Below are 27,962 nucleotides of genomic sequence, written 5' to 3' on the forward strand. Positions count from 1 at the left end.
AAAGAGGGAAGGGTGCTCAAAGAGCGATTAACATTCCCCGATGTTTGCTGAATATGCCACGGCTCTAGTAAAAGCCTCCTGCGCGGATTTGCTTCGGTATCCAGTATAATAGTTCTGTAAAAGTCAATCAATTTCATGGTCGCATGTTTCGCAGTGTTCGGCCACCGCGCTGCGCTGACAGTGTACTTAAAATTAAAATTAAAACATATTGCATTTGCATGGTGGACCACCACACTGACCACTCCTCGCAACTTTCTTACATTTATTTACTGCTGAAATAGTTGTAAATCTTGGTCTGCTTCATAGCTGCATTGATGCTGTTCAACACAACCTCTCCCAGCTTGAAAATCAGGCCAAGAGCCTCATGGCCGATGTGCCAAAGCTATACATGTTGCCAAACTATGTTTGCAGCAATTGCAAAGTGCATTCGCGATGTGACGTGGCACCACAACTAGCGGTTCACAACTAAGTTATGTGTCTGGTTACACTACAAGTATTCAAGTAAAAAAAAGTGCCACGAAATCGTAAAAGTAGCCAGCTTACCACCAAGGTGCTAGAAGCGACCAAAACTATAAAACATCACCAGCAGAAATATCCCTCAGACATTTATGCAGCGGCTGTGAGTAACAAGTCTGTGAATGTTGCTACTCGGGAGAAAAATAAATGAAAAGCAAATAAGGCATTTCTGTGTGGAGTTTAAACTGGTTGAATAGCAAACAGAGCAGTTTATTTGTCTTCGCCAGAGCTGAACCACTTGTTTTTATGTCATTTGTTATGGGCTTGGCTTAGCTATGTCTCACTTTCTAGGCACATGGACTTGCTATGTCAGCGGCACCATCTGAGCACTTTCTTTGCATTTACCAGATGATTTGTCACTCATACTGAATTGCAACATAATAGACAACTTTCACTATATTCATCATGCTCACATATGCAGTTGCACGTGTGCTCTTCATGGCAAGCCTGAAGAGCTTCTCTACGTTGCATTCCCATTGCAGGGGCTTCTTTTAATCATTTCATAGCTGATTGACCTGCTCTTTGTTTGCTAAACTTATAATTAATAATGACGGCACAGGTGTGTCTCTTCTTTTGTTTTCACTGTAGCTGCTACTGAACCTGGCGATGGATGGTGCCACATCTAATGTTAAAATGTCTGTTACAAGCAATACTGTGTACCAAACTTTAAGGCTAATTTGTCCTTATAGCCAATTGTCTTCTACATCTAATGTCTGGTAAAAAAGAGGTCCAAATAATGAGTCATAGGGCGGCCGACCATTTGGGTGAATGGTGTCTCTTATACCCGATTGTCTGTTACATCCATGTCTCTTATAACGGGGCTCAGCGGTATTCCTTTTGCTATGTGTGTGGGCTTACATCTAACCATTCCTCCCCTTAGGAAGCTATTCTGGCTCGACGATGGTGGCATTGGTGTCCCACGGAAGCTTGCTCGGGTGTCAATGGATGGCAAAAACCCTATTATTCTGGTCAAGGAGAATCTACGACGACTTGAGGCACTAACCATTGACCTGACAGGAAAGCGTGTCTATTGGAGTCAGAGTTTCGAAGGCATTGTAAGTGTTTCTGGAGCATGTTGCTCTGCTGTTGTAGCCTAGTACTTTTTAGCTGTGTTGTTTAAATAGTACATGTGCCTTTTTCACTGTTACGCTGCATTTGTTAGGAGGATAGCAGCTATGATGTGGAGGTATGCTTTCAGTGTTTGGAATGAATCTTTATGGCCTTATTTGAGGTTAATACGATGCATTTGTATTTTCAGATTGAAAGTGTCGATTTGGATGGAAATGGTCGTAAGACACTGATTTCTAGTGCGGCAGGTTTGGCCAAACCTCAGGGACTGACAGTGTTCAGCAACAAGCTTTACTACCTCGACTCTGTGCATGAGAAAATAGCACGCGTGGATCTACCAGATGGAGGCAATCAAGTCGTTCTTGAGGATAACACTCCTGGTCTCGTCACCCTTAAAGTTTATGGCAAGAAACCAGGTGAGGCCATTTTGTATTGCTGACAATGAACTAGTTCAGTTATAGTTGTTGGTAATTAAACTGGCTCGTAATTTATGACTGAGCCTCTGATTCGTTGATCTGTATTTAGGTGTGGTACCATTTGGCATTGCATATCAAGCTTTCTGTTATATTGAATGAAGCAACCATATTGGTTACATAGTTTTTGTGTGCTGTGTTCTCTTGAAAGCTTGCAGTAATAGGTTGGGCATTGTAATAATAATTATGATGGTTATGGTGGTGACGACGATGGTGATAGGGCAGTAATTCTAAGCTTTGGAAAAATGGCAAAAGACTAGAGACAACAATGTTATCATTTTGCAAGTTGTTAGAGAACTGGTCAGCTATATAACTATTGCATAGGCAGATTTGCCAGATGTTAGTGCCACTCTTAAGGCATAATTCACTATTGTAAAGTGCTCTCTGCAAAAAATTACTTTCACAAAAGAAGGAAAAGATATAGCAACTGAGGACAGTGTATAGTATGTGCCTAATTACTGCTTTTACTTACTTTTTATTACTGTATTACTGTGGTCTGTGGTGTACATGGCACTTGTCCTGTTTTAGATAGTGCTTACCTTTCTCCGTTTGGTCATAGCTGAATGATTTTTTACTTTGTGCAAACTTGACATGATACCTTTTGAGCTTCAGTAAACAGGCCTTCTTCACAGTACAGTGTGGATGGGTAGCAAATCTGCGATATGCAGTGCAACGTCAAAGCACATGGTCACCTAGGTATGCAAATATCACTCTCACTGTGCAGCACAAACAGCCCATCACAACAGTGACATCTGTTGCACCAATGCTGTTTTTTCATAAAAACATTGCATTACCATTAGCAACATAAAGCTTGAATACATGTGCAGACGTTCGTTTTCTCTTTTGCACTCTCAGGGGACAGCCATCCCTGCCGAAGCAACAATGGTGGTTGCGAACAGCTGTGTATACCTGTCTCCAACAACCAGAGGCAGTGCATGTGCAGTACAGGATACAAGGGCAATGGGGACACGTCTTGCATGCCATACTCGTCATTCCTGGTTGTGTCTGAGCTTGACAAGGCACGAGGTTTCAGCCTTGAAGACCATGGAGAAGCTATGCAGCCAATTGCAGGTCCAGGTGGGTACATTTTTGGAGTGCAGAGACTAATGTTGGCTTTGCACCTTTAACCCTTTGACTGTTGAATATTCCCAAAAAATTCACCCCAGTGTCAAATTTTTTAAATGCTATGCGTTTAGCGCAGTACCCGTACAGCAAAAACGCCGTGGGACTAAATATGGCCATAGTACCCGTACGGCAAAAATAGTCAAAGGGTTAAAAGGGCAAAAATGGGGTGACATGCTATTGTTTATGGGAGTAAAATTTGGCTTCGCATAAAGGAGCCTTAATGTGAAGATGTCAGCATAAAAAGATGATACAAAATTTCAGCTTTCTCATGCCTTGGTATTTGTAGTGTAGGGCAAAATGAAGATGGCTGCACATGTATAAAAAAAAACAAACAAACAAACAAGGGTTAACGTGAAGAGCCTCTGCTCGCAATCAAATGTTTTGAACTAAGAACTTGTCCTTCTGTCTAACTTCTCGTGATTCTTTTCGATGAAGAATGGTATAAAACTTGTCTTCTTACAGTGTCAAGTTAAATATAAATGAAAGTGCTGGCTGACCTTATAAACTGCATGCGTTGCACTGAAAAAAAAAAAGAAAACCTGACTAGTGTCTGATGATTGTACTAATTCGGCATGCCACAAATGGATGAAAGTGCTGTATAAATAGGATTGTGCACTCTTAATTCAGATGAACATTCCTGCTAATGTGGCCATGAGTTTTGCAGTGGCTTCTGAATTGCAATAAGATTGTAAACTTGCACAGTAATCGTGCATACAAATGTCTTTTTTTTTCAGGACACAACATTCTACATTTGGACGTTCATGTGGCAATGAATCACATATATTGGATTGAGTTCAATCAGGGAGAGCGCAACGGAATCTACCGAATCAAGCCTGATGGCACGGATTTAAAGCATGTAATTGCTGATGGCATTGGCAGCAATGGCATACGTGGCGTAGCTGTGGACTGGGTTGCAGGCAAGTGTTCAGTACTTGCACATGTAAATTGAGTTCTACTTCTTGAAGCACCAGTGCAATAGATGCAAGCAAAGAGAAGAAATACAGGAAAAGCCTAAGTCTTCCACTTTGTTGCTTCAACATACATCAACTTTGCCATCTCGCTATTGTGTTTTCACTTTTCTTTGTACAGTATTAATCGGTGCACCTATGGCTGCCTTCTTTACAGATATATATATATATATAGTGTGTGTGTGTGTGTGTGTGTGCGTGTGTGTGTGTGTGTGTGTGTGTGTGTGTGTGTGTGTGTGTGTGTGTGTGTGTGTGTGTGTGTGTGTGTGTGTGTGTGTGTGTGTGTGTGTGTGTGTGTGTGTGTGTGTGTGTGCGTGCGTGCGCGTGCGCGTGCGCGTGCGTGCTCGTTCGTTTAGTGATTAGTTGTACAAAAGTTCAAACAGCTGGTCTTTGCAAAATACTGCCAGCTTTGTAGGTAAATTTGTCGTGCCTTAGAAAATGATGTACATCAGTGAAATAGTATACCTTTAAGTCACAGCTTCAGACCTTGGGCACAATGGGTTGCAGCCATTTTTGACAAATTCTAATTCTTAGACAAGTCTGAAGAAAACCTTCTGTGCTGGCAACCATACACAAACAGCTGCTCATTTATCACACAGTGACAAATGCATTATGACCACACTTCAGGCATCGATGCAGAACTTTCATATACTTCTTTGTAGCTGCATATAAGACAACGCCTAAAGTGATATGGCCAATGTTTGTGTTTGGCATCTCCAAACAAGACTATGCCCTTCAGTAATGATGTACACCCTTTGTCAAAAGTTTAGATCCCAGAAGGTCTGCTTCTAAACCATATTGTGGGGCTCCTTCAGTACTCGTGGAAGTGCTAGCCATTGGCATGGGCAGGATGAAAGATCTTGCATTCAGGAGATTTACAGCACTGGGGATACATTACGAGCGACACAGTGTAGCTCAGGAGCAAACTCCTTGGGCTCCAAACTTTTAACAAAGGGTTTACTTGTTTATTGTGGTTACTAATAATAGTTGCATATTTTGTTCCTCTCTCTTTTATTAATTCACAGTCGAACCTCGATATAACTAACCTCAGTGTAACAAAATTCGTGATGTAACAAATTTTTTTTCATTCCCCAATCTCTGCCCCATTGAAAACCGTGTACTTTTTTTGCAATTTAACAAACTCATTTTATGCCGCACTTTCGATTTAATGAAGTCCACGTGCATTGCATGCATGTACCACCAGCCACGGTGACAATCTGATGAGAACTACAACTTCAGCCCTGACACACCACATTTTAATATGCCTTTTTACATGCCAATTTTGCCGACAGCCTGGAATCTGCGAGTGAAACAAAATCATGACTGGCGTACTGCCGTGCCATCCATCGCGTGCATACAAACCCTGTGGTGCGGATGTTTTAGGATGCGTCATGCCATGATGTCACTGGCCAGTCGGAATGACAAAGTGCTAACTGAAAATACAGCATTTACTCGTGTAATGAACCCACTTATTTTTTTTTCTTGGAGGGTTCAGTATGTAGGAAAAGTTTAGCATCTTTCTTTCTTTCTTTCTTTCTTTCTTTTTTTTTTTAAGGTGTCTATCCTTGCCGTCAATCATCAAAGAAAGCAAGCAGTCAGCCGCGATCATGACGCCGGTTTTTCAGCATCGTTTGCTTCAAAAGGAGCTTCAAAAGGAGCTTCAAAGCCTCTTGCTGCTATCACACGTTCCAATGATTTTGTGGTAGTAGACAGCACCCACCCAAATCGCTGTATGCTAAAACGGAAATACTGAAAACCAGGCTTGCTCAACGGGACGAGCCAAGCAAGCCACCCCAAGCACTCCTCTCAAGGCCGCTGGCACTCTACAAAGTCCCCCCCCCCCCTACACTTTTTCACTCCCCCTAGCACTAATGTTGAATTCCAATGGCAGATGCGGATCAAGTTTTTCTGCTCCGTTTGGGACAGTTGTATTCCAATGACAAAATGGGATCAGGTATAGATCCTGGATCGCTCCGTAGAGCAACAATATCTGCTCCGCCGAAAGTGGTTGATTTGGCCGGAAGCGCTTATGCCGTGTTCCATGTTTCCGTCTGTGCTCCCTGCCGCGACCGGCGCATCCTCGCTTCCTCGTCGCTGCACGGTGGTTCAAGCAGCTGTGGATGACATGAAAGCTGCGCCTGCTTGCCGACCTCCAAGGAGTCAACTTTCACTGTGAAATCCTCGCGGTGAAAAATCTTGCGTGGCAGGCCGCATCAAAATTGAGCAAAGAGCAGACTCCACCAGCAAGCAACAGTATCAGGCCTATCGTTGCATAAGATGGAATAACTTAAATTGTAAGTTTTTCTTTTATGTAAACCTTTTAAAGCACATCACGTGAGCTGTATGCATGATTCTCAACACTGTTCCTGCACACTTCGGCGGCAGCAAGATGAAACCCTGCAGCCAGTCATGACAACGTCGACATTCCAAGCATATTTTTTCACATTTGGATCTCCTAAATAGTTCTGCTTCCCAACAGACGCAAGAACAATGTTTTTAAGCATTCTTTAAGTTATTTGTATTGTAACGAGCGAGTCCGTAAATTACTGCAGGTAGGAAAAACTTTCATTCTCTTCGCTTGATATGCCGTCGCTTTGCGCTCGGCGTCGGCAGCTTTTTTGAACGGCACCTCTGCGGCTTCAAAGACATGTGTTAGTTTCGATCCAAGATTGCTGATTGGCTTACGTCCACCAGGAAGAATGCTCTTGTGGAAGTGAATGTGGAGGAAGGGATCTACGCCGGAGCGATGCACTCCGTTTTAGATCCGACCAAGCGCTCGCGATCTGCTATTGGAATTCAGTGTAAGGCTAATGCCAAGAGACACACCGTGATGTTCTCGGTGCGCAGCACCTTGGTGCACTGCCAAGAAATACGCTGCACTGCGACGGCGCGAAACGGAGATATGCGCTGACAACTAGCGTTTTTTCCTTTTTTTTTTTTCTTTTTTTTTTCAAGTTTTCAATGGCAAAAGTTGAGGTGGGCTCTTATGAAAGTAAATACGGTTCGCATACATGAAGCCTGAACAAAAGATAGCCGTGCCGGCTTGGCCGATGTAGACATAGATGATCTAGTCCACTGTAATATGACAGTGTGTTGCTGAAGTCCCTAGATCAGCTGATCTAGAGACTTGTCTCCGCTAGCAAATGTTGGATGATGATGATGATGATGATGATGATATGACACCAGCGGCGGCACATGGCGGCGGCTTTAAGTACTAGGCACTGCGCTTGCTCTTCGTGCACATGGAGAAAAATTATGCGTTTGTGCCTGTTTGTTACCACTCATTATATGCTCCTGACATACAAAATAACATCCAGTGCCCTTGCTAGTGCTATTATTGCTAGAATTTCTTGCTTATTTCCTTAATTCATAATTTGCAAGTTCCCAGCAGTATTGCACGAACCTCTTACTTCATTTGGGCAGCTAAAACATATCAACCTCGACGTAACGAAATTTGCGATTTAGCGAAATTTTTGGCTGCAAGTAAGACTTTGTTATATAGAGGTTCGTCTGTATAACTGGAATACTGTAGTGCCATTTCATGCACCACAGATATGTTAAACAAATTTTTTTCCTTTTTATAGGAAGCATCTACTTCACCAATGTCTTCCCCCATGAAACATACATCGAGGTGTGCGAGTTGGATGGATCGAACAGAGTTATCCTACTTAAAACAACAACTGATTCACCACGAGAGATCGCTGTGAATCCTGTGAAGAGGTTCCTTTACTGGATTGACTATGGTCAATATCCCAAGATTGAGAAAGCCTACCTAGATGGCACAAACCGTGTACCTATTGTAGTCACTGGAATCAGCAACCCAAGAGACCTCACAATTGACATTGTTACCCATGATGTGTACTGGGTTGACTCCAGAGAGGATGCTGTTCAAGTAAGCACATTTTTTGACTCCATGAGTATGCAGGGTGCATCATTTGTCCACCTTACTTTGGAGAATGCAATATGCATAGATTATTTTTATGCACCTTTACTGTGATACTTCATGAATGCAGGTTGGACAGGCACAGAAAGCCTGTTGTAGAAACATGAAATTGCCAAAACCATGACTTGTAAAAATATTCTTAATGCTTTAGTTTGTGAATCATGTTTATATAAGACAATTTTTGCAAGTGTTCTTCAGTTCAGACATCGAGAAGGGTAGAAACTGTTTGTTTATGTTAAAGGAGTGTACATATTAAGCTTTGAAGTTATTTTTGTTATGATGTGGAAGCAGCACAGGTTTAATATAATATTTTTTAATAGGTTCATAACTATATATTTTATTCTTTGGTGACCAAAATGGGGGGGTGCTGCACTTAGGCTAATTTCAGGTGCTTATGACTAGCTCAGATACACAAATTTAATTATGTACAGTAAAATCAGGTGTTCAAGTTAGTCAACCACACCAAGAAAATGGGCAGTAAGCACGAACATGCTACCTTTATTGGACTACCTTTGTGGTTATGTTAAATTGCTTTGTAAAAGTCTACCCCCTACTTGCAGCCCATAAAATAAAGTTGACTCCTAATACAAGTTGATGCATGTTCTATCTATCTCACTTTGTCTTATCGGAACAGTTCGTTTTGTAATTTCTTGCGGGATGGCATCGCGGTGTGTATGCTACTGAAAGCAATGAATACCTAATGATGCGATCACAAGAACTGTAGTCTGAAGCCAGTGCAGATAAAAAATGCAAAAACAGCACTGCACCCTGCCTTATGCACTCACAAATGGCTAGACCGACTAGCACAACAGAACTGCAAATGATCCTTTAGTTTTGGGTTCTGGCGCGACGCATCCTCTGGAGATTATCGGAAGTTTGGTGTTGCGCCGCTACTTGCCGCTCATCTGAGAAAACATCCATCATGGCAAATGAGCTGGGTAAATGATGGGCATTTATAATTTTCTTTAATGAAACTGATTTGCATACTTTTTTTGTGTGTGTGTTGTGCATACTAACCACTGCTTGTTAGAAACTACCTTAGTCCCCCACAAATATGTCAATTCTGCTTATAGGTTAGCTCTGCAACTTTGGATGGCAACTTTGGACTTTCATGCCTTGGTCTCTGCTAGACGCTGCCTGTACAGTGGCCAGGCTGATATTACAGTGTGCGCCAGGGCTGGGCAAGATATTTCAAAAAAGTTTCTTCGATACCGATACTCGATACCCTGAAAAATTATATTTCTGATACCAATACAAGATGCAGAATCAAAATCGATTTTCGATACTGATACTCAATACTGTATCGTCAGTACTTCAATATATTGCTGAAATCCCAATAACAAAGGTGGTAATCTGATTAGCAAAGTTAGTAATTTTATTGTGCTTTCTGGAGTGCACAAATCAGACAGCATGGATTTTTTGAAGCTCTGCTGTCTGGGAAAGCTGGCCTTGTTGGAACTTCACGTTGGATTAAAGCCATGGTTGCAGTGAAGCGTACCCATGTAGTGCTTTAGAGAGCATATTCTTGGTTCTTACTAAGACTCACTGTGAAATTGGCGAAACGATATAGTACTACAAAAAATGTTCTGACTACAACTGACAAGAGTAAAAAAATGGTTGCCTACTTCATATTCATGCAGTCTTTATACATTTGAACACGTGAGGTCCCAGACCCCTCTTAAATACTGGTGGGGGGTCTCGAACCTCCCGAGACCCCCTGACTTTAAGCCCTGCTACTGCCAAAGTGAGTGCCATCAAGCTAAAGTCTGAATCACAGTGGCCTCAATATTTGGAGGTCCTTTTCTTTTTTTTGTTTGAGAGTATCGTTAAAATGCACGATACGCTAAAAATGTATTTTAAATGCCAGTACTTTGATTTTGAGCACGCGATAACTAATACCGATATATAAAATGTATCGAAACATAGTATCGAAGATACTGCCCATGACTAATGTGTGGACCACTGTCTGCAGTCCAACCGTGCTTTGGGAAGGCACAGAGAGCTGTATCCATGGCTGCATTACTGTGAAGCATGCCTTCTGTACAGATGTGTACTTTGGGGGTTCACAAGCCTTGCCATAAACTGATTTTTTTGCTGACTTACTGAGGCTGGGGCACTTCGTGCATCAAGCATCGCCATTGCTCCGCAGTGCTGCCTTGCTGCTCTGATGGGTTGTCACTTCACCACTTCGCAGTGAAATCAGGATTGGGTATTCCCGCAAAGCACTCCAGGACTTGGAATTAAACGTACTGGTGCTGGCCGCCACTTTGAATTATCTGGGATTTTGAATTAACAGAATTCAAATCTTTTATTGTATAGGAATGTGTAAATTCAATTTTAAAATTTTATGAAGTAATTATTGAAGACTGACTCAGTTTATTTAATTCTTGCATACTGCACAACACGTCCGCTGCCATAGATGCTGCTGAAATAAGCTCTTGTTGCAAAAATATGCAATGAAGCTTGTTTTAGAGGCACTAGGGCTGTATAGACCATCATTTGCTTTAGTTACTGTGCAAAGTGGTGTGTAATGTACCATTGCCGTGGGATGCTGTATCAGCTTGGAGTGTGTATACTTCACTCGTTTAAAATTTTCTAGAGAGGCTAGTTCTGCCATCTTCAGGTCTGTATATTGCAGGCATATGCCATACTATTGGCAGTTAAGATTTTAATTGATTGTAACTACTTGGTAGTGTTTTCACAATGCGTGTAACCGAATTTATTGGGTGCTTGAGCAAGTGATAGGGATTAGTCATTTAAATAAATGAATCTAGTACATAATGGCAGCACATTATTTGCATGTTTATTGCTTATAAGCCCTACATAGCACTGTTTCACTCCAAGAAGATCATGCTTGTGTGACTTGGGAGGAGGGGGGTACTCCTCACCACTTACTTCTTTGCCTTTTCTATAGCTTCATCCCTCTTCCCGGAAGACTGTTCTGGTTAACTGCCTGCCCTTTTCCCTTGCTCTTTCTCTCTCTTGTTTGCATGTTTCTGCTCCAGCAAATGGAAGAGAGCTTAAAGTTATTGATATAAAAATGCTTTCTTTTTTTTAATGTTATGTGAGGATTGCCCAGAACTATACCTATACTGTGATACACTGCCGCAAATTTCTCATAGCTAAAAAATGCATGATCTGGTGGTCATATCTAGGATTACAAGTGCAATAGGCAGCTGGTTCTAGTTGTGTTGCAAAGCGAAGAAAGTTATATTTATGGTGTTTTGAGAAATGGAAGTACAAACTGCATGACACCAGATGAAGGTTTTATACACCGGATTCAGATTTAAAAGACACTCAAGCTCTGCCTTTAAGGGTGTGATGCAAAAGCATAGGCTACCACCCCACATATAAAGCCCTGCTTTAACCAAGCTTTATGAACGTGCTTGCATGGCCTAGGGTCACCTGAATGCAAAGGTTCTGGCAGTCTGAATCTGATATCACCCTCCCATATGTAAGGTGCAACCAGAGTTGCAGCTCCTTCCAAACGTAAGCCCTGCCGCTGTGTTTGCAGTGGTTAGAGTGCCTGACTACTGTGCCCAAGGATGTGAAATCAGATCCTGGCCGTGGCGGCCACTTTTCAATGGAGGCGAAAATCAAGGCAGCCATGGGCTGTGCGATGTCACTGCATGTTAGAGAACTCCAGGTGGTCGAAATTTCCAGAGCTCTCCATCCACTACGATGTCTCTCATAGCCTGAGTCGGTTTGGGATGTTGAACCCCATAAACCAAACCTGCCAAACATAATGTTGAGCACTCCTATGTCCACTCAGTATGTGGCTGTGTCAGCTGCCAGCCACCATCTGCCAGTGCCATGCTTGTGGATCACAACGCCAGCGCTGGATTTTCTGGTGAACGGGGCCTTTAAAATCGTGTTAAAATTTATCTCAAGGGTGCAAAGACCGTGATCAGGGTTATTCTTGTATTTTCAGAAAGTTGCATTCTCTGGTGGAAACCGGCAGTATGTCAGGAAGAACCTTCCAAACCCAATGGGTGTGGCTGTTTCTGGCCAGTATGTCTACTGGGCTGATAGGAACTTGCGCACCATTTACAAGGCCAGCAAGTTCCAGACCAACACGACCACACTACCTGAGCCAGTCAAGTCTGACCTGAATATGTTACGAGACATTGTGGTCTTTGACAGCTCTAATCAGCCGCCTGGTAAAATATGTTTCTTGTACAATTTCTTCTATAAAGGCTATGCAGGACAACATTGAATCGCTCAACTTTTCATTGCTTTCTGTAGCTTCATCACCCTGTTCAACGCGGCCATGTGACCAGCTTTGCTTCTCCATGCCGGAGTCCTACAATGGTACAAAATGGAAATGTGGGTGTGCCTCAGGCGAGTTAGCAGCTGACGGACGCAAGTGTGATAGTAAGTTTTTCTTTATTTGTAACCAGTTGCATGGCACAGGTGTGAACAATGCCAATTGCTTTATATTACAGTGTCCAAGGTGTTCCTCGTCTTCACCACGAGGAGGGAAATTCGAAGCCTTTTCATGGATCCTCACAAGACAAGCGTGCCATTCCAGCCTCGAGGGAATCTCACAAATGTTGTGGGCCTTGATTTTGACTATGCAGATAAAAGGATGTACTTCACTCGTAAGTAATTACTGTTGTCCTGCCTCCTTCCTGGAGGGGCGCTTTTACATTATCATTTTTTTCCTGCACAGAAATTCGTCCAGATGGCAGCATTTCATGGGTGAACCCTGACAAAATGGACATTCATGTAGTCCTGAATAAGACAATCAATCCAGAGGGCATAGCGTTTGATTGGACAGCAAAGAAAATCTATTGGACCGACTCTGCCAACCGCAGCATCTATGCCATGAACAGGGATGGTACTCAGTTAGTCATGATTGCCCATGTGGAAAGACCAAGGGCTATTGTGCTTGACCCTTGCCAAGGGTATGTTGCCAACTCTAGGGTTTGCACTGGCTGGTTTCTTGCTGGCTGGCTTACTGCTCGACGGAACTGACATTTTATTCTTTATGGAAACAGGTATATGTACTACACTGACTGGGGACGGTATGGAAACACTGGTAAAATATACCGTGCAACTATGGCTGGCAACAACAAGCAGGCAATTGTGGAGCAAAACCTGACCCAGCCAAGTGGCCTAGCCATAGACTACGATGATAAAAAGCTTTACTGGACTGATGCTTTACGGTAAGGGATGAAAAGTTTACATTTTTAGTAAGGCAGTACAACTGAACCCCATTATTTATAACAGACAAGTTCCGGAAAGCTGCTTTTGTCCATATTTTTTTTATTAGCTGAATTTCGGGTTTTTGCCACGTTGCTGATCTTTCACTGTTTATATTGCCACTGATTGACTAGGAGTTTCACAAAAGGAATCTATGCCTTGTTACAAAAGCTTGTTGGCTACAAAAGGAGTCTGACTGACATATACAGTCACCGGCCAATTTTTCGAACTAGGTGGTACCTGGGAAAGGGTCCGAATAATTCAGCAATCCAAAAAGCTTCATTAAAAAAAAAAAAAAAAACATTTTTTGCAAAACATTTGCTTTAAATTGCTAACTTCACTGCTCCCCTCGTTTCGTTTGTAAGTCTATAATAATAGAAATGTATAGTATAGCATGATCCTCTACCGTAATCTGGTTCCGTTAGTGCACAAACGCTGATTGGTTCCAACACGGCAGGCGTGCATATCGCCGGGATGCATGCGACTCCGTTAAGGCAATCTGCACATGGGCAGTGGTGCTCATGAAAGTGGCTGTGCTAGGCTATGTCTCTATAATTAATTATTTTAGCTAGAGTCATGCTTTTGTCATGTCCACATCACATGAGAGATCACGTCTTGCCTTCTCCTTGGAGCATGAACGCAACCATGGATTGCTAGCAGTGGCATTGCGCTTATGTAGTGGGAAATAAACCCAACAAGTTAAGTTAAATTGTCCCTTATAAGTGAGGTTCTTGATTAAAATTCAAAGATTACTTGCCCTTTATTACCAAATGTGTTCTATACCCGACGTCTTCCGCTTTATACCACAGAAAATAACATAGATCACGAAAAATTGCAACCATACTTCTTTTTTGGCTTTGGAAGCCTTTTAAAAACAGTTCAATAGGGCATGTTATCATAAGTTGTGTTCATAAGATGTGTAGAGGATGTGTCATGTATCTGGAATTTTATGAGCTTGTTCGATAGCTGCATGAGGGTGTAACTGTACAGATTAGGCATTGTTTCCCTGTTTATTTGCTGTTGAGCGGAAAAGTTATCCAGGCGAGCGTTTCAGGGGTACCCTTTAAAAGTTGGGCTATTCTTGCTTCTATTTTTGGAAGAGAGCAAAACGCCTGGGAGCGTTTTCGTAACCTCTTCAAGTGATGCTATGTAACTTCCACCCGTTTTTCGTCATTTTCAGGTTCGTAATCTTGAATGTAAATACTATACGTTGATGGTCTTGCCAGCATTCTCACTTATACCATATTTTATTTTCAGGGAAAAGATTGAACGTTCCGACCTAGATGGAAAGAACCGGGAAACTCTTGTGTCTGCTACAATTTATCCATTTGCAATCACAGTTTATGAGAACTATATCTACTGGACTGACCTGCAGCTTCGTAAGTTCTGTGGTGTTGAGTTGTATTGATGTGCATTAATGTGATTGCTGTTATTAATGATAGTATTGCAGCAAGCTGAAACTAAATGTGGTTGGCTGCACAGCAGTAAAGAAATCAAAGCAAATAGGATTTTCAGGTGTGAATACAACTGCAGCGAACTTAACTGTACAGAATTGAGAAGAGTGCCATGTTTGCACATGTACATGCCAAATTTTGATACCAGTGATTCTGCTTGTCGCCGTATTTTGTGCACAGCACCTCAGTCATATCCTTTCTGCTGCATTGAAGTGTGCTTTGCACCACAGTTATCACAGAGTCTATGTATGCTACAGTGTTGGTATGTTCTTAATTTATAGGTGGTGTTTATCGTGCTGAAAAACACACTGGTGCTGGCATGATTGAAATGGTGAAAAGGCTGGAGGAATCTCCACGTGATATCCATGTTTATTCTCCCGACCGGCAGAAGTGTAAGTGTCATTCTATATGCTGTAAATGTGCGCTGCTCTTGCTGCAGAATGAATATGGGATTTCCTTTTGCTTTGTAGGTGACAAGAACCCATGCAGCTTGCAGAATGGTGGCTGTGCTCATTCTTGCCACCAAGCCCCTAATGGCACTATTGAATGCCTCTGCAACTCCACGTTTAAGGTTGCCAATGAAGGAAGAATGTGTGTCCGTAAGTATTTGCCTTCAGCTTCTAAATGCATGTTAGAAATTAAAACTAGGGGGGTGCGAATGTCAAAATTTTCGAATACGAATGGGGAAAAATTTCTTAGAATATCGAATAGAATATCTGATCAGTGAAAAAAAAAGCTGAAGAATAACAAACATTGTTTGTCTCGTTTTTCAGAATTCACATAGTGTTTACAAGTAAAATTAAGCTAGAATTGCGCAGAAGCGTGTACCCTACTGACAAATCCAGAATAAATTTTATACATGATTCTGATTACCAGTTTTTTGTACAGAAAGGACCTGCATGAAAACAAGTGAAGCTGTCATATCGCTGCTGAATACAGTAAACTCTCCTTAATTTGGCCTTCAAGGGACCTGGAAAAATGTCCGAATCAGTCGAAACTTTGAATTATCGAATGCACCTGAAAGAAACTGTCAAAAACCATTTGCAGCACAGTAATTTTATCTGATGAACATGATGTTCATCTGCATTTCTTGCTTTGTGCATCTGTCAAGTGCTTTGCTTTGTGCACACTGTCACGAAGACCTGCTTCACAAAATGGCCCCATCGCGTTTTGAGCGTGCTTCACTGCACAGTCCTAAGACCAGGCATTCCAGTGAAGCGTACAGTTTGGTGAAATTTTTGGTGTACTATTTCGGTAATTCTGGAATGTTCATAAATTCCAAATAACAGTTTTTGGAATACGAATTGTATAACAAACATATTTGATTCATATTCAAAATTTTGAATACTCGCGCACCACTAATTAAAATATAATACTGTGTTATGTTATTTTAGCCTGGTCATGTGCTACCGTGTTCTGCTTGCATGGGGGCCAACTGTGCCAGCACGAGGACATGCATACTAGCTGTGTCTGGCCCTTAGGCACCATCTGTGCATGCATGCCGCATTCCTGTTGCAAAGAGGCTATGGTAGGGCATCATGTATTGCACTAAGCTGAAACTGCCTGTTAAGAAGAGAAGCCAGCTCCAAAGAGTATTTGCTAAAAGATTTTTGCAAAAACATTTTGCATGATTTAAAATTTGTATATATCTATTTCAGCTGAAAATGTTTCATGTGATGACACAAAGTTTGCATGTGGTAATGGAAAGTGCATTCCCCGACTGTGGGCTTGTGATGGAGACGATGACTGTGGAGATAATACTGATGAAGACAAGTCATTCTGTGGTAAGTTTGCAGGTAGCTCATGGATGCAATGCAGAGGCAGTAAATTCTTGCATAACCTTTCATTTTCCCAAACAGCCCAGCACACATGTGGACCAACAGAGTTTAGGTGTGGCAATGGACGATGCATTTTTAAGACCTGGAAATGTGACCATGAGAATGACTGTGGTGACAGCACAGATGAAGAAGGCTGCGGTAAGTTTGTGTCTGTAGGTGCACTGGTTTGTGGTGCCATGTACCACAGTCTTGTAAAAACCTGACGTCTTGCAGAGTATCCACCATGTCCCGATGGAGAGTTCACGTGTGCCAACTTCCGCTGCATTCCTAAGACTCAGCTTTGTAATGGTGTAAATGACTGCAAGGACAACAAAACGTCGGACGAAAGTCATGCCAACTGTCCAAACAACCGCACATGTCCTGGCAACCACCTCAAATGTGAAACTACCAACATTTGTGTGGAACCGTACTGGCTCTGTGATGGCGACAATGACTGTGGTGACAATTCTGACGAAGTGGCACTCCTCTGCTCACAAAGGACCTGCCCTCCTAATAGCTTCAGGCAAGCTTTTTGCACACATACCACTTCTGCAATTGTTTCGAATTGCCATTGTGTTTTACCACCCCTTTTCCAGTTAGCTGATAAGGCTCATGAGAATGTAGAGCATGTTCTGTGCATTTAACTGCTCTGTGGCAGAAAGGGTAGGGAGCATTAAGCTCCCTCATTTGCATGACTATGAATTTAACATGTGCCTCACAATCATAAATGATATTTTGCTACCACTGTTGCCGATAGCATGTCTCCAAGCGGTTATTCTGTATGCACATTGACTCAGCTCGAGGGTTACTCAGCCCCACAGAGGGGGGCATTTGTTAAAGCAGATGTGTGATCTACCGTGCAGCTGCAACACCACAGACTCCAAGCACCTACGCTTAGGCATGCATGGCATTACCATGTCCAAGGAAAAAGAAATTAGCCAATAATAATAGTCATCAATTGTCAGGATAAACATTTCAACAAAAATGAATGAAATAGGCTTCTATACTGTGTGTTGCCTCTACTTTATTTATACCAATCAATTTCTTTAAGTTCGTGGCAGACATGCAAACATCACGACATGTTGCATGCCCTGTCAACATTTGTTAGCAATACAAGATATTGACATCTTGTATTGCTGTTTCAGGTATAAGAACACTTTGCTCTGTTTCACTGCAAGGCCAGGGTCCCTGACTGCTTGTTTAGAGGAAAAGCATTGAATCTTTTTAAGAGCTGTACAGGATCGTGTGTTGTGTTAAGCTTTTCTTTCCTTAAATATTTTGTTGTTGCTTCGCACATTGCTACTGTGTCCTATGGGAAGGACTAAATTTCAACAGTACTGTAAATTGGTGGATATTTTTTTTTTTTTCAGTTATCATGCATTGGTGTATTTAAGCTACCTAGGAATCTCATTTAAATAGCTAGAATTCAGTGGCTTGTAGTTGCTTCTAGCATAATCAATTGTTTCTTTATTCTTCCTATTTGGATACATGCCGCAGAAAGCAACGAGTATAGCTGAAACGACTTTAAGATGCCAATTCCTTGCGCAAATCTAGGTATAGATTTACATTATAGTTTTCTAACATAACTAAAGGCAGTTAAAAACTGCAGAATCAGAATTATTTTATACTTTCTTCTTTTCTTTGGTGGAAGTAGGGGGGAGGGGGGTAATAGTATTGAAAATTCATAAATACATACAGCACAGAAGGTAGGTTGCACTGCTCTTTGGAATACTGTTCTAAAGATGCTACTTTGGACAAAGTATTTTAGGTCTACTTTCCATATGTGCAATTTTCTTGTAAAATCACAGATGCCCCAACCACCGTTGTATTCCGGCTACTTGGCATTGCGATGGCGATGATGATTGTGGTGATGGTGCTGACGAACCTGAAGACTACTGCAAGAGTGAAAAGCGTACCTGTTTTGGTGACCTATTCACTTGTGACAATGGAAACTGTGTGCCAAGGATCTACATTTGTGATGGGGACAATGACTGCTTGGACAATTCAGATGAGGATGTCCGACATCAGTGTGGTAAGCTGTTACTTTCAAGTTCGAGTTTTCACTGCATTAGTAGGGAGCAGTTTGCCATTTGTGGTCATTTACAGATGCAGTAACTACTAAATAAATATACACTTCACCAAGGTATCCACAGCTGGTAGCCTCTGGGTCAAAATTCTCATGACGTTCGAATTGAAAGCTTTTACCACAAATGTGGTTTAGTTGGTAGCAAGTAGAGCGCTTAATCCAGTATATACACTGTGAGCAGCTGCAAATATATTTTTTGTTTGAAACTGCATTAGAGTGAACAGTGTAATATGAATTGTGTGCCACTTTGCTGATAACTATGGTTGCAACTTCACTTTGTTCATGAAACTTTTATGTCATGTCCATTGTTGCAGGGTGATTTTTTTTTTTTTTTCCATTACCATTTTTCAAACAGTGCAACATTTTGTGACTTGCAGACACCCGTGAGTGTGATGCTGAACGGGAATTCAAATGCACCCAAAATAAGCAGTGGGGACGAGCTACTTGCATTCCTAAGCGCTGGGTTTGTGATGGGGACCCTGACTGTGTGGATGGTGCTGATGAGAACACAACTGCGCACAATTGCCCTGCACCAGAACCATGCGATCCTGAAAAGCAGTATCAGTGCAAGAATCAGCGGTGTATCAATAAAGACTGGGTGTGCGACCATGACAATGACTGTGGGGATGGCTCTGATGAACCACGAAACTGCAGTGAGTGCTCTTAACCGTTTTTGTTTTGAAGTGAGGCAGAATTTTTAACTTTCTCTAAATTTGTGTGGCCTCCATTTATTATAGTCGGAAGTGACTTTGTGAAGCACATTTTGCTAAGATGTGTAAGTGCTTGTGAAAAATAAGCACCTACGAATAACTTTATTTGAACAAACATTCCAGCACAGGAAAAGTTATGCGATAACTTGTAACCTTGTTTTCTCTTTCATTGTAGATGTTTAAGACAGTCCACATACAGTTGCTATTTTTTTTTTCTAGCATTCCGCAACTGCACTTCCGAGGAGTTCACATGCCGCAACGCAAAGTGCATACGGAAGTCCTACCACTGCGATGGGGAAGACGACTGTGGCGATGGCAGTGATGAGCTAGAGAAGGACTGCAAAAAGGAGGAGACAACTTGTTCAGGAGCCCAGTTTCGGTGCAAGAGTGGCCAGTGCATTCCATATGAGCGCGTGTGCAACAAGCAGCAGGATTGCTCCGACGGGTCTGATGAACCTGCCCACTGCAATGTAGATGAGTGCGCCAAGGTGGAGCTCAATCAGTGTGAACACAAGTGTGTCAATACTTTGACCAGCTTCTACTGCGAGTGCAATGAAGGCTATGAATTGCTGAAAGATGGCAAGGCCTGTGCTGACATCAACGAATGCCAAGTGAAGCCTGCAGTATGCAGTCAGTACTGCGTGAACAGCCCTGGCTCATACTTCTGCAAATGCAACCAAACCTACTATGATCGGGAATTTGATGGCCACACATGCAAAAGGAAAGATGGTGAGCTTTTAGCGTGTTCTTGAACAAAAAAACACGCTACTAGGTAGGGTTTTCATCTGCCTTTCAGTTCTACTAGAATATTTAAGAAGATATGCTTTTAATGACTGCATTAATACATTTTTTGTTCTGGAAATTCTGTGAATTGATTTTTATGTGCAGTGAGTGTCCTAAAAAAAAGGCTTTTGTAGCTTGCCTGTAGTCATGCAGTCCAGGCTGGCTGGCCGGGTGCACTCAAGGTGTCAACTGCATAGATTGTGCAATTAAGAGTAGTTTCATTCAGCCCAGCAGATTGCACTCTGAAACTTGTTATTCTGTTTTCTTTAATTTCAGACATTACCCCTTGGCTTATCTTCAGTAATCGCTACTACCTGAGAAACAGCAGTCTTGATGGGACCTTGTACAACTTAGTGAAAATGAATTTACGCAATGTTGTGGCCATTGACTTCGACTATCGGGAGGGGAGAATTTATTTTGCGGATGTTGGAAACAAGACAATCCAAAGAATATACACCAATGGCTCCAATGAACAAGTGTTGGTCCGACATGATGTTCATGGTCTAGAAGGACTTGCTGTTGATTGGATTGGAAGGCAAGTGCATTGTGCTGGTTACTTCTTCGTGCAAAAGGCTGATGATACATTTTTTAAATGCGGCAAACTGTTTTTCTAGGAAACTGTACTGGCTGGATCGTACGAGCAAGCAGATGTATGTGGCTGAGTTGGATGGTACCAGCAGAAAAACGCTGCTGCCAAAGGGCATTTCAGACCCTCGAGCCATTGCAGTGCACCCAGGCATTGGGTATGGCAAATTTTTGTGTATTGCCTCTCTTTGGGTGCTTGTCATTCTATATTCACAGGGGCTCTGTCTAGGTCACTTATTTTGTAGAATGAAAGCGAATATCAAGTTTAGTGAAAGTTCTTAAAGGCTGAATGCTTGAGGCACAGACTTTGAGTGCTTGTTAAATTATATTAAATGCAGCATTACAGAAAAAAAAAAACTAAATGTAGCAGCATAGACATCTAGCATAATGTCTTAATTCATCGTATGTATAACCTATGTGCAACATATTCTATGTTATACTGAAGCACAGTTACATTTGTTTTCAATGCAGGTCTGGTACTTTGTTTATCTGTTTAACTTTAGCTGTCATGAAAGCAAAATTTGATTTGCAGCTGGGCTCATGTACCACTAATGGTGCAGTTATGTAATGGTGCAAAGCGCTAGCAGCAGTTTGGCTTAGTGTGCTGGCTGTAGGAAACATGTGTGAATCAAACTACTGCAATGCTTACTTATCTTTTTCAGATATTTGTTCTTTACTGACTGGGGCCACCATGCTTTCATTGGCCGCCTTGGTTTGGATGGAACTAATTTCACTCGTATTGTCCTGTACGAAAACAAACTTGTCTGGCCAAATGCTCTTACAATCGACTACTTCAGTGACAAACTATTTTGGGCTGATGCTCACCTGGACTACATAGAGTAAGTCCCCAGAAACTGTTTCCAAAGGCTGGCCTTGAGGGCCATCTTTATCCAAGAATTGAGCATACTCACAGGTTATGCATGTTTTTTTTTTTGAATGCCAGGTTTTCAGATTTGGATGGCAAAAACCGACACACAGTGCTTCAGGGGCGTACTGTTCCACATGTGTTTGCCCTGACTGTATTTGATGACTGGCTTTTCTGGACGGATTGGAACATGAAGGGAGTGTACAGAGCCCACAAGTTCACTGGGGAGAAACTTCAGGTCCTTCGTAACACGTCGCACCGCCCATATGACATTCACGTTTACCACCCACTGCGCCAGTTGCCTTGTAAGCATCCTTGCAAAGCTTTTTTGTTTAGTGGGCAGCTCAGAAATATGCTTGTGTACTTAATATGTTTGCAAGTGTACTTTATAATGCCAGCAATATTTTCTTTATGACTAATAAGTTGAAACAAGCCTATTGCATGATACTACCTGGACTTTTATGCAGGCCTTAGCAGCTTAAAAATAATGAGCTGCAGTTTTAGTAAACTGAATAATATAATGTAACGAATAATTAATGTAATGAATATAATGTAACAAATTTTGTAAATGGAAGATAATAAATTTCAGAAAAAGTTTAAATGGCTGGAACGCAGTAAGTAGGCAGTTTGATTTTGCAGTGCAAACCATTAAATATTAAGCATGCTGCAACTAAAATGGAAACTGTCAGTATTGTAAGCACTGATCCTCAAGCTTAAAGGGGTCATGCCATAGTCGTCCAGTATATTGTAGTTTTGTAGTCTGGCCGATAATACTGGACCTTATTATTTTATTTCCGAAATTTGAGTGCCCTAGACTCATTCTCTATTTCTAAATAAGTGACTGAAGTTGAGACCGCGAAGCTCCTCCCACCGACAGCGATCGCCATGTCTCCGCGTCGTCTGCTGCTGTGCCGGCGCCAATAAGCTGCTGATACACTACTGTGTTCGTGCTTGCTCAAAGACCTGCATGACTCCGAATGAGTGTGCCCGGCATATTTCTGAAAACAGAACACAGAATGTAATGACGCCAGATTTAGTTCTTGTCCACACATCCACCTTCTGTGCGACCGCTGCCATCGTCCGTGGCAGCACTACCCCCACTGCCGTAAGCACCACCAATGCCGGCTGTGCCCTTCGAGCCTTCCGCAAGCCATCCGCGCCAGCGATACGGCAGATGCCTTGCACCTGTGTAGAAAAGCACAGTAATTTTTTTTTTCTCATAATAATTTTAGGCCCCGGAAAAGGGAATCTAAAAAATAAGTACTTTTTGAGAAATGCTAATTCATACGATGGTAGTTTTTGCTTACAGCCGCATAGCACCTTCCGCCGATTGCCCGTGTTCCTGTACACGGGCTGCTACAGCTCTGCTGCTAAGGCGTCGCCGAAATAATTTCCTTCACTACAAAATAAGTTAAGACGTAGTTTCATAATCGAGTGGCCCTTTTACTAAAATGCCTTGCTGATCACTTACAAAGGGCCGTCCGCTGTGACTTCGATGCTAAACAACGTAGGCCTAGCGACGATTAGGGAGAAGCAGACAGCCAGAACGCCGTCGTCAACCATGCCCGCTGGTGGCACCATTGCTGCAAGCCTCATGAGCTTATCATCTACTTTGATTTTGCGACTGGGGCCAGAATTGGGCATGACAGTGAGCAGCATAAATGACGCTGCTAAGACGGGACGGGATATTGGGTGCCTCGATGTAGCGCACCGCACCTTATACACTACGTTGCTGCGCTGTCGGGTGGTACTCGAAGATTGTACTAAAGCGCCTTTGAACGGCACTCCATGTGCTTTTTATGTGTTGCTTTCAAGATGTGTTTCAGTGCACAGTGTGTACGCTGTTCAAAAGGGCCAGTTCATATTCGGCTTTCGTACTCGGACACCAACATGCTCCTGAATCCCGCCCACAGGCGCCGTTATTGCCTAGGTTAAAAGCGCTACAGAGATCAAAAAGCAGTTTGCGGTAAGCATGGTTAGCGACATGACTGCTGTTTGGTCCGCCACATCGGCTTCATGTAACTATATATAGTGCCTAGAATAGCGTAACCGCGGTTGATGCTGCTTGTGCACAGAACATGCAGCAGGCGACGCGGCGTCGGTTTATGTCATCACCGGCTGGCGAGATCAGAAAGCTGTTCACGAAGAAATGAAAATACTAGTTTTAAAAATATCTGCAGCTCCGATGGCGCTGGAACTTTGAGGTTTAGTTGCTTGGCACATCGGGAATAAGCTGCAATAAACAGTTTATATTCCAAAATTGGTGTCATGACCCCTTTAATTGTGCACAAAAATTCATGCCTTCACGTGGGGTGCTAGAAATAATGGGATTTTTGATAGCATAATTGTTGTGATTGCATTCTTCTCTTTCCTGAAGATCCCAATCCATGTGGCACCAACAATGGTGGCTGTTCGCACCTGTGCCTGATCTCTCCTGGAGCCAGCAGCTTTCGATGTGCTTGTCCAGACAATTTTGTGCTGCTGCCTGATGAGAAAACATGCATTGCCAACTGCACTGAAGGCCAGTTCCGATGTGGTGGCTCTGATGACCGCTGCATCTCTGTATTCTGGAAATGTGATGGAGAAAAAGATTGTCGGGATGGCTCGGATGAAGTGGGTTGTCGTGAGTTGTGCAACTGTTTATATCCTTAGATTTTGTTCTTTCTTTTTGTGTGATGAGCTCATTGTTTGCAATGGGGATTTAGTAATTTTGTTGGTAAATATTTTCAGCCGCATTCTCCTGCAAAAAGGGTCAGTTCCAGTGCCATAACAATGCCACTTGTGTGCCAAGGATTAAGATTTGCGATGGCCATAACGATTGTGGGGACCAGAGTGACGAAAAGTTCTGTGGTAAGTCCACATCTCACTGCTTCCAAAAACTGCAAAGTTTACTTGGTATCAGTTCTTTTAGCCCAGGTTCCTAAGTGGTATTTATTTTGGCTTTTATTTCCTTCAAGGTTATCCATGTGGTGAGCATAACTTTAAATGCCAGAATACTGGCCGATGTGTTCCTGTTTCTTGGCAATGCGATGGTGACAATGACTGCACGGATGGCTCAGATGAAGACCCTGCTATTTGCCGTAAGTGTTGTTGAAAATGATGTTGTGGAAATTGATATTTGAAGAAGGGAGGGAGGATAGTGTTTGAAGCACGAGCTTGAACAGGGAGAGGGAAAGAAGCTTTAGTGCATAATAATAGAACTTGTCCTTTTTCAAGCGTGTGCATTGAGAAAACGAAGATGGTCTGTTTGAAATGTGCACAAATGTGTCCTAAAATATATTTTCCAGACCATCAAGAGTGCAACACCGACACACAGTACAAATGCAACAATGGGAAATGCATACCGAAACTGTGGTATTGCGACTTTGATGATGACTGTGGTGATAACTCGGATGAGCCAGCGCACAAGTGCCGTAAGCAGCTGCTTGCATCACTTTATTTTGGGTTTTTCTGTGTTTTGGGCAGTATTTTGATAAGGTGGCTTCATTCTGCAGGAAACCGCAACTGCACCACAGGCTGGCAAAAATGTCCATCTGTGAACAACTACCGATGTATACCAACCTGGCTGTTTTGCGATGGCAAAGATGACTGCAGAGACAATTCTGATGAGACAAGCCCTGATTACTGTCCGAAATGTCATGAAACCGGTGATTTCAAGTGTAGGAACAACCGTTGCATACCACTGCGGTGGAGGTGTGACTTTGAAGATGATTGCGGAGACAATTCGGATGAGGACAGCACAATGTGTGGTAAGTTATGCACTTATGCTAGATGCAAAAAGCTGTTGCTGCTGCTTGATGGACATGACTTTCTTCTAACATTTACCTTGCTTTCTTCATCTTCTAGCTGAGCTCTACAGGGACTGCTCAGAAAGTGAATTCCAGTGTGCAAACAAAAAGTGTATTCCATCAAGATGGAGATGTGATCATGACAATGATTGTGATGATGGAAGTGATGAAAAAGACTGTCTGAATTACGAGTGCAAGGTAACTGCATCATCAAGGCTGAACTGTCTTGATAATAGCTAACAATGGCTTTGTGTCTTTTTAGGAAAATCAATTCAAGTGCAACAGCGGACACTGCATACTGAGCAGGCTTGTTTGTGATGGCAACAAAGACTGTCATGACGTTTCGGATGAGCAGAACTGTCCAACTCGAGTGCCTGGTGGATTGTACTGTCAGGAAAATATGTTCCAGTGTAACAACACGGTAAGAGCTTGCGTACGTTGAGTTGGGTTGGGTTTAATGACACACATGCTATTAACATTATGAGCAAAGCACAAAAAGTTTTGCATATAAACAAGCATGTGTGTGCCTTTGCATGCATGTATACAAGGGTTCGCTGAGAGAAAGGAAAAGAGGTTGATGGGCATGCTTTATGAAATAAGACCAGTAAATTATATACAAATATTATACATAATGTTCAAATGTTCTTTTGCAGGTGTGCATCAGGCCCGATTTTATGTGTGATGGTGATGATGACTGTGGCGACTTCTCAGATGAGTCAGACTCAATATGCAGTACGTGTTTCTCATTGTTTTCTTCACAGTGCACGTTTACTGCGTGTTTAAACTGGACTTTGAATTATTTCTTTTTTTTCCTCCATCTTGGACTTGCATTCTTTGTAGCCTGGCAAGCAGGGGCATTTTTCTCGAGTTTTGTTTTGCAAAAAACAACAAAATGTCCCAAGAAATAAGTGTTTCAAATAGGACCCGCCAACCGCCTGCTGTAAGAGCAACCCATAAATCAGAGCTAGATCCTGGTGTATGGTGTAGTTACTATTGTGTGCTTGTTCCAAATGAGAACTTTTTGCTTCATGTTCTTTCACTTGTTCATTTCTTGTCCAGAGGACCACAAGTGTGATGTAACAAGAAAGTTCCAGTGCCAGAACAACAAGTGTATTCCTCTGTGGCAGCTGTGCAATGGCAATGATGACTGTGGAGATGGCAGTGATGAGAACAATCATCAGTTATGTGGAAAGCTCACGCCACTTCCATGCCTTGCCACAGAGTTCAAATGCACTAATGGGAAGTGCATCCCCAGAGCTGAGGTTTGCAATCGCAAGGACGACTGTGGTGACCTCTCTGACGAGCGTGGTTGTCGTAAGTTCTGCATCTGCATTGAGGCTGAACAGCAAAGAAACAGTATAGTTAAACTTGGATGTACAAAATTTTTGTGTAGTGAATTCTTTGTCATTATGAAGTTTCTCTGTTCCCCACTGCTGCGTCCATTGAGGTGTGTGCACTTGTCAACTCCATGTAATTAAGATGCTGCAGTATTCAGCTTTGATATAACTATAACAAACTTGCCACTCTGACAGTCTAGTAAGTAGTACCATGTTATTTGAAATTTGCAAAATTATGTAAAAGCTTCATAACCATAAAACACAAACCGCCATGAGGAATGTCTGATCAGTGAGCAAATACAGCCACGACAGAGAATGTTTCATCATGATCGACACCACTTTTATAGAAAAAGTGCAGTAGTTTTTGCAACTTTCGCTTCTGTAGCATCATGCCAAATGGCACTGCTCCCAAAACATTGAAAAACATAGGAAAGAATACATGAGAGGAACAGTGCGCACCCATCAATTCTGCTCTGTTGCTCGCACAATTAGGTGCTGACAGTAGATGCGCAGCAGGAGTGGAGACTGCAGAGAGTGCAGGCAATGCGAGGCAAAGAGGCAGAGACCAGGATTTTTTTTTTTTTACTTGAGACGAGCACACGAAAAGAGGTGGGTGTTTCCAACTCCACCGCCTGCCTCACTCTCTCCAGCCTGCACGCAACAGTGTCATGTGCTCCGCAGCGGACACAGTAGTGATCATGAAAGCCTCTCTATGTTTAGGACTCTGAGTAACGAGGGCTTTCTGTGAACATTTGCTGGCAGTTTCATTACATTTATTTATCGCTTTGGCTGTTTTACGTGAAAATTGGATGTAATTAAAACCTATATGTAGCGAAAAATTGCATACTTTTCTTGATTTTGTTATATCCAGATTCAGCTGTGCTTGAAATCTATGCCATGTTATAGTAAAACTGTGCTTGAATTTTCGTGTTTCATGTAGGAAACATGCTCTTGGGGTAACGTAAATCATAGATATAAACAGCGCAACTCTTAACAAGGGCACACACAGAAAGACCAATCGGTCGAAGTATAGTTCAAGTGGCACTGCTAGGCTAATTTGTTTTAGACATGTATCTAGATTGTAGGTTAGACACGTACCTAGATTGTAGATATCAGCAGTTCAACGATGAATATTGGCATGTCCACGTTAGCTGCAAAGTTGACATGTACTGCTATACCTGCACTTTTAAAACGAAGGCTTGAACACGTGGTGAGGATTAACTCCAGTGCCAGGGTGCA

The 27,962-nt window shown here is 42.3% G+C and overlaps 1 protein-coding gene across 4 annotated transcripts in view; it reads left to right on the plus strand.

The window, feature by feature from the left end:
* mgl (low-density lipoprotein receptor-related protein megalin) overlaps positions 1-27,962 on the plus strand; it is a 190,113-nt gene that overhangs the window by 150,798 nt on the left and 11,353 nt on the right. For 3 of the 4 annotated variants that reach the window (XM_084591382.1, XM_084591385.1, XM_084591384.1), the window contains 32 exons: positions 1,397-1,571; positions 1,775-2,000; positions 2,913-3,134; positions 3,917-4,103; positions 7,739-8,042; positions 12,025-12,253; positions 12,339-12,467; positions 12,539-12,694; positions 12,766-13,000; positions 13,094-13,261; positions 14,556-14,677; positions 15,034-15,144; positions 15,223-15,351; positions 16,411-16,536; positions 16,612-16,728; positions 16,804-17,092; positions 18,378-18,601; positions 19,033-19,308; positions 19,585-20,094; positions 20,425-20,683; positions 20,763-20,891; positions 21,396-21,572; positions 21,677-21,903; positions 23,976-24,221; positions 24,329-24,448; positions 24,556-24,678; positions 24,886-25,011; positions 25,093-25,347; positions 25,445-25,584; positions 25,649-25,807; positions 26,040-26,118; positions 26,446-26,700. In XM_084591382.1, the coding sequence (XP_084447508.1) occupies positions 1,397-1,571; positions 1,775-2,000; positions 2,913-3,134; positions 3,917-4,103; positions 7,739-8,042; positions 12,025-12,253; positions 12,339-12,467; positions 12,539-12,694; positions 12,766-13,000; positions 13,094-13,261; positions 14,556-14,677; positions 15,034-15,144; positions 15,223-15,351; positions 16,411-16,536; positions 16,612-16,728; positions 16,804-17,092; positions 18,378-18,601; positions 19,033-19,308; positions 19,585-20,094; positions 20,425-20,683; positions 20,763-20,891; positions 21,396-21,572; positions 21,677-21,903; positions 23,976-24,221; positions 24,329-24,448; positions 24,556-24,678; positions 24,886-25,011; positions 25,093-25,347; positions 25,445-25,584; positions 25,649-25,807; positions 26,040-26,118; positions 26,446-26,700 (6,230 nt within the window). The remainder of the gene's footprint in view (positions 1-1,396; positions 1,572-1,774; positions 2,001-2,912; positions 3,135-3,916; positions 4,104-7,738; positions 8,043-12,024; positions 12,254-12,338; positions 12,468-12,538; positions 12,695-12,765; positions 13,001-13,093; positions 13,262-14,555; positions 14,678-15,033; positions 15,145-15,222; positions 15,352-16,410; positions 16,537-16,611; positions 16,729-16,803; positions 17,093-18,377; positions 18,602-19,032; positions 19,309-19,584; positions 20,095-20,424; positions 20,684-20,762; positions 20,892-21,395; positions 21,573-21,676; positions 21,904-23,975; positions 24,222-24,328; positions 24,449-24,555; positions 24,679-24,885; positions 25,012-25,092; positions 25,348-25,444; positions 25,585-25,648; positions 25,808-26,039; positions 26,119-26,445; positions 26,701-27,962) is intronic. The other variant, XM_084591383.1, reaches the window with a different exon arrangement.

The sequence above is a fragment of the Amblyomma maculatum genome, chromosome 1, assembly GCF_055883805.1.
Source record: "Amblyomma maculatum isolate TAMU_Amacu chromosome 1, ASM5588380v1, whole genome shotgun sequence".
Taxonomy (NCBI): domain Eukaryota; kingdom Metazoa; phylum Arthropoda; class Arachnida; order Ixodida; family Ixodidae; genus Amblyomma; species Amblyomma maculatum.